Below are 6,786 nucleotides of genomic sequence, written 5' to 3' on the forward strand. Positions count from 1 at the left end.
TCAAAACTCCGAAAACGTCAGATCAAATTTTCAAATAGGCGCTATCTTTATAAATAAACCAAAGATTCGAGCTTTTAACAACTACATTCTCGCCTGAAATACTCTTAAAACTACATTTTGTGACACAATTATAGCAGTATTTTTAAATTACGCGGGGTTTCTCCTCTGCTATTGACGCTTGCTGGTTGGTGTGAGATGCATTCTGGGATACCTGGCTGTCTGAAGTCCGCACAAGTCACCTCTCGATGCATCCTCGGTAAAAGGGGCGGATCAAGAACACATCCGGGGATTCGAACTGGACTTGGCTAGATGTGAACTTTGAATTGGAACAGTACTAGGGCAGCGACTGATGACGTTTCACAAGTCCACAAGAACACAAGTACAGACAAGTTCGCATATTGAGAAACGGCTTAAGGCATGATCCACTCGCCATACTACTGGTGTTGGCGGACTGCGCTGTGACGTGCAGAAGAAGAGGCTGTCCGAAGCGTCATTTCCGGGTTAGAGAAGCGCTACCAAGTTCCAAAAAACAAAATGGAAGGGAAAAACAATCTGGACGATCTGGATGCTCGACTTCAAGTTCTCGAAAAACGCGTTCATGGGGAAAGAGGAGGAAAAAACAATAAACCAGTGAAGGTGATTCGCCTCAGACGCGCCTAAAGCCCTCTAACCACTCTCTCTCTGTGTGTGTGTGTGTCTCAGTGTCAGCTGTGTTTACTGTTGTGGATTTGACAGATCATATTCACGAGATAATAGCATTCATTCTTGCTGACGATTATATGGTTTTAATGTGCATTGGTTGTCAGAAATGGCATGCTGGCATTGAGTGTTGTGATGCAGTAACTTTACTGAGAGCTGTTCAGTTTGCGGGCGTGGCAGCAGACAAATTACACTAATAAACCTATGAAAAAATAAATAAGATTAAATTCAATTAATGAAGTTGATTTAAACAAATTGTTAAAATAATAAATAAATGCTTTCAAATGTCATTTTAATAAATAATATAGCCTAGTTTCTAACCAGTACAGTACAGTATAGTGAAAAAAAGTCTTCCAAATAATATTTAAACCATATTTTTAATATACATTTTTATAATATAAATTGGGTCTTTATACATGAAATATATAGCTGATTAAAACCAATTAGGATGGGGGTCCATCACACAAAGATGATAATAGTTGGGGGTCTTTGGCATTTAAAAGATAGAAAACCCTTGAACTAAGACACAGCCTAGATTTAATGTACCACCACTCACTTAACATTCACATTAATACCATTTAAAGTTGCAATGAAAATGAAAGCAGCATTCGGGGTTCTGATGGAAACAATGTGTCAAAATAGCGAAATGTCATTCACGAGTTCATTCTAATTTCGAGATTACATGGAATATTTATACTTTAAAAACTAATGTGTAATGCTGCAGGACCATTCAGAACAATGTATGCAAAATGTTATCAAAAGTTATAAACTATTTGGTTTTACCTAAAAAACTTGATGTTGGTAAAGTACATGTCCAGTTGTAACTCTTCATATATAACCTGATTAACCTTTTGCTGGATTTATAATCTGTCTCTCCGTCCTTCAGTGTGCTGAATCACTCACAAGGATCAGTAGTGCTCTTGCAAACACAGCAAACAAGAGAGAGCGTGTCAAGATCCTGCACAAGAAAAGTGAGAGTAACATTTGTGATCAAAATCCTGTGTATGTTTTAATATGTTCATTCATCATTTATAAATTAATCTTTTCTATCAGTTGAAGATTTGCTGAAGTATTTGGACCCCCAGTTCACAGACTTCATTGCTGTGCCAGATGCAATGAAACTGGAGTTCATTCTTGCAGGTTAGTGCACTTTTTTCACCCATGTGATTCCCAATAGGTTTTGCTTCAGGACCCTGATTTTACATTGGACGTAAAGTACCACTAATGTGAATTGTACAAGCAAACACAAATTAAAGAGGGCAACAGAGTCCAGACTAACTTTACTAAGAGCACTGTAGACCCTTACTGAACATTTTAGGAGTACAAGCAGACCTCCTGAAGAGCTGGAACATGTTGTGTGATCATCTGTTAAAAGTGCTTGAATTTCACTCTCAAAAGGTTGTATCAACCCCGAAATGAATAATGTAAAAACATTCGACCATTTCTGCTAAAACACCATGGTTACAGTTAGCGTTGCTACATTAAATCCATGGTGAATGTTGGTGATTGCGGATTAAAAAGCCTTCTATAACATGTTTGTTCATGGCACAATGTTTCTCCTGGTCATGTCAGCGTTATAAGGCCTAATCCTGGCTTAATCTAAGCCCTGTCTGTGAAACCAGGCCCATATGATTTTGTATAGATTTAATTATTTCAGCAGTGTATTAATAATCTCCTCCTCCTATTTCTACAGAGGAAGAGTTTCTGCGTTCCCAGGCCACATTATTGGAGCAGGTTCACAATCTGCAGCCTCTTCTGGACAGCAACCACATCAAAGGTAAAACACTGGCCACATCTATTTTTGTCAAATATTTAAGTAACTGTTTTCTTATATTTTGAGGTTATCTGGATGTATTATTAACAAAACTGTGTCCCCCCCCCCCCCTCTCATCTTGTTTTTACAGCGGTTCCAGAGTTGACCACTAAAGTGCAGCGCTTGTCACAAATTCACATTCAACAGCAGGTAACTAAAACATTTTTAAACTTTTCCTACCTCCATTATCCTCTGTGCTCTCTCCCATGGGTGTAAAAAGTACTGAGAAATCATACACTCGTTAAAGTACAGGTACTCTGTTCAAAAAATGTTCCTCAATTAAAAGTCTACATCTAAAGGTGCAGTAAGCGATTTGAAATCACCAAAACAAACTTGCCCCTACACTAAAGGATCACACCTTCTTGATGCCTTCGCCCCCACATTCACATATACGCTACGCAACACAGGCAATTACTATGTTGAAATCTGTGCCTGCCGCCTGAGGGTCTGACGTCATCAATAAGTGAAAGCAATGTGTGTTACTATGATAGTTCAGGTCGAATGTCTAATTGTTATTTAGCTCCTCTACTCCTGCGATGGTAAAGTCATCCCTTCCACCCCCCCAAAAAAAATCCCTACATAATACGATAGTGCAAGCAACTAATAAATTACATGTGTGACAAGATTATGGGTATCACTGAAAGGGGAGCCAAAATAAAAACATATATTAACAGTGTGTTATCTCACTTTTCCGACACACTTTGGGAGCCGATGCTTGAAACAGGCGGTGTTACCATCACCACAAAATATTATTATCATTATTATTATACATGCTATTACTATTTAAATACTTCTACTATTACTATTATTATATTTGTCGTTGCTGCTTTTTTTTTCATTGCTGTTATTATTACTGCTGTTTTATTGTTGTTTTTGTGTTCTGTGTTCACCTTATGTATAATAAAAAAAAAAAGAAAGAGGCGGTGGAGGAGGTTTAGACGGTCCAGGCTTACAATAATACTAATAATGCAAATCAACAAACAAGCGAAGATGACACGAGTATATTCAAGCAAAAGACAGCATATCTTAGTTCTGTGAAACACTGCAAAACCAACATTACTCATGTATCAAGAAGAAATAAAGTAACATCAGGTTCAGCGTCCGTTTTCAAGCCTGCCCGCTCTTTAAGTCTCTCCAGCGCCGGAAAGCTTCTCCGATATTAAAGTGTGTCCTACCTTTTGCCTGAACGTAACTCTTCTTTTTAAAGTTATGTTCCCCTGGCCTTTTCCTCTTTTGCATGTTCTCTGCCATCTCCGTTGTTCTGCTAATGTCTGTCTTGAGCACTGATCTCTCTCTCCTGCCCCATCATGAGTGGACACGCCCCTTACTGCTGATTGGCTACAAGTGTGTTTTGGTGCTATGTCACTTTTCAACAGCATTTTTCAAAAATTGCTTACTGCACCTTTTAAGGTGTAAGTACTTACTTGTGCTTAAGGATTTAAAGAAGGCTTATGTTTTTTTTACATTTTCAACTTTCTTTAGTGTGTAATGTTGCGGTTTGAGCATGAATAAGCTCTGCAAAGTTACAAAGTCCCTCCAGCGGGAGTTCTTCTCTATATCAGTGTCAGTGTTTCTGAACTCCCTGAAACGCCTCCATTGTAGTCTTGAGTTTTCTTCCGGAACGAACACGTCACAATATTCCTCCTTTAAATAATTCATACGCAGAATAAAGGGGCGGGGCCTGGTTGAGTTAGTTAGTAGTGTGTTGAAACTGACGGTTATGGGAAGGGACATTTCCCAAACACACTCGAAGTGGTTGACCAATCACAACACACTGCTCCAGTCGACCAATCAGAGCACATTGTGCTTTTCAGAAGGAGGGGCTTCATAAAGACAGGAACTAAACAGAGCGTTACTGACATTTTGAACATTAAAGCATGAAAACATATTCTAGTACACTTCAAAAACATAATCAAAAATTAAAAGAGCATAGTATGTCCTCTATTATTATACTTAACTGGACGGCGCGTGTAATATTAAACCGATATCCTTAAACCTGTTACCTGAATATTTTCAGCAGATGATCGTACAGTGGTTTGACATTTGATAGTGATTTTCAGACTAATAGTCAAGACTAATCATGAACCGTGTTCACTCTCAAGTGCATCCATCTACAGTGATGGTTATCATAAAAACACATTACGATAAGTCAAAGTCTGTGTCTGAAAAGGATAGTTCACCCAAAACTTAATTTTACTAACCCTCAGCCAAACCCCACAGGTAGTTAATTATTATTACACAGTACTATAATACATAATTGCACTGTAACACAATCACCTTAAAATAAAGGTTTACACTTTATTTTAAGGTGTCCTTGTTACAGTTTAATTATGTATTTACTATAGGGTTAGGATTGGGGTTTGGTTGAGGGTCAGTTGCATGTAATTATGCATAATTTACACTGTTATTACTATGGTAAGTACATGTAACATACGTTACAAGGACACTAAAATAAAGTGTCATCAAATAAAGTGTAACCAATGATAATTATAGTAGTGAAGTACTATTACTCCAATACTTTTTACACCTTTGGTCTCTTATGCACATTTGCAGGTGGAGTGGAGTAGGGTTTTCTTTGTATAAATCTTGGATTTTACATGTAGGTTTGACCATCACTAAACGAGAACATGTTGTGAATCATGCTGATTCTCCTTCCTATACAAACATATATGATCCGTGATTGACTTCCACAGGACCAGAATGAAGAATTGTCTGCTGAAGTGAAAAGGCTGTTTGAAGAATACAACAAAATGGTATCCTTACTTGCAGTGAATGTTAAAAAAAGACTCCTCCTCAATTGCCATGTGTTCAAAAGTCCCTGCAGCCAAAAAACACACAATAAGCTCATTTTTGAACATGAATTCTTTCGCATGAATGCCTTAGTATCCTTAACCTTTTCACAGATGATTCTTTTATCAAAACAGTTTTCACAGTGGGATGAAACTCTGCGTGTGCTGGAAGGACCCAAGCAAGGCCAGCCGATAGATTAGGATTTTAATGCTTAGATTGATGTTTCACTGTAAAATGTTGCATTTAGCAGTCTTCATTACAGATATGATTAATAAAACAGCACTGTCATTCCTAAACATACCTTGTTGTATTTAAGTGTTGTGTAAGGCTTTTGCCTACCGTTGATCTTGTACAAATATGCTTCTCTTACTGTATTAAATGCTCATTACATTTGTGTTTACACATTTCTCCTGTTATACGATGTGCTTGGAAAATGTATTTCAACCATTCCTCTCTAAAGTAAAGAGTTGAGGAACTCGTTTTGCTTTTTAATTTATTTATTCCAGCAATTGTGAGGATAATGTGTGTATGAGGCTGATGTTTTCCCCACTGCCTTTAGAAAAGTTTCACCTCCTAAACTACCATAAATAAACCATCAAAGTGCTGTAGAGTTTGTTGTATGTCTTTTTTTTTGGTACAATGCTCATGGGTAGCCTAAATGGGTTCCATTCAGACCTTAACATTAAGTATTTTACTGTTATATGTCAACAAGGTTCAACAAGACATTTTCACCATGGCTATACCCAATGTTTAGATCTGTTGTGGTATTTATGCAAATTAGCACATGGGTCAATGACGTGACGGGTCATATTTTTTTGTCCAAAGGCCTTAATAATAATAAAAAAAAGTAACATCCAAAGTATGTAAGGTAGTACAACCTGATCTCTTTTACTGAATCCAAAAATTCATTAATTTTACTACATATAAAGGTATTTTAAAGATTTTGAAGTGTCAAAAGGTCATTTGGTAAAACCGATATAGTAAATATTTAAATGGAATAATGTTTTTAATAACTAAAGGAACTACAATACAAATATAAAGCAGACAAGGCTCTCTTTTTTTACATTTCCCCTTTTCTCCTTTCCCTGTGCAATGTTTTACTTCAATATGTTGGAGTGTTTAGAGTAGTCCAATAAATGATTATACATTTTTGAGATCAGTGATACTTTTTTTTTTATATTTCTTCTGTGGTACACACTATATAGTATCTCAACATCAATGTCAAATCAGTTTTTAACTTTCAAATCAGTGGTTAAACCGAATGACTTTTTTGGTGACATCTTGTAAAAAATGACAAAAAACAGTGTTAATTGATTGTACAAACCACAAAATCTTATTGTTAACACCTAGGTCAACTAAAAAAATGGTTTCAAATATAGTTATATTTCCATTCTATTTTTTTACACTTTTAAAAACCTTATTCGTCAATGACCCACATTCATAATTAGATTATGCACCGTTTGTCCATGTTAACAAACAATTGA

General features: G+C 36.6%; 1 protein-coding gene across 1 annotated transcript; it reads left to right on the forward strand.

Annotated features, from left to right (window-relative positions):
- The first annotated feature begins 448 nt into the window (after positions 1–448).
- Positions 449–6,455, forward strand: dctn3 (dynactin 3 (p22)). Its single transcript, XM_079894222.1, has 7 exons — positions 449–636; positions 1,586–1,670; positions 1,753–1,839; positions 2,393–2,476; positions 2,604–2,662; positions 5,206–5,265; positions 5,416–6,455. The coding sequence occupies exons 1-7, from the start codon at positions 535–537 to the stop codon at positions 5,500–5,502; spliced, it is 564 nt and encodes a 187-aa protein (XP_079750348.1). The 5' UTR covers positions 449–534; the 3' UTR covers positions 5,503–6,455.
- Positions 6,456–6,786: the final 331 nt, after the last annotated feature.

This window comes from Squalius cephalus, assembly GCF_949319135.1.
Source record: "Squalius cephalus genome assembly, chromosome: 15".
Lineage (NCBI taxonomy): Eukaryota > Metazoa > Chordata > Actinopteri > Cypriniformes > Leuciscidae > Squalius > Squalius cephalus.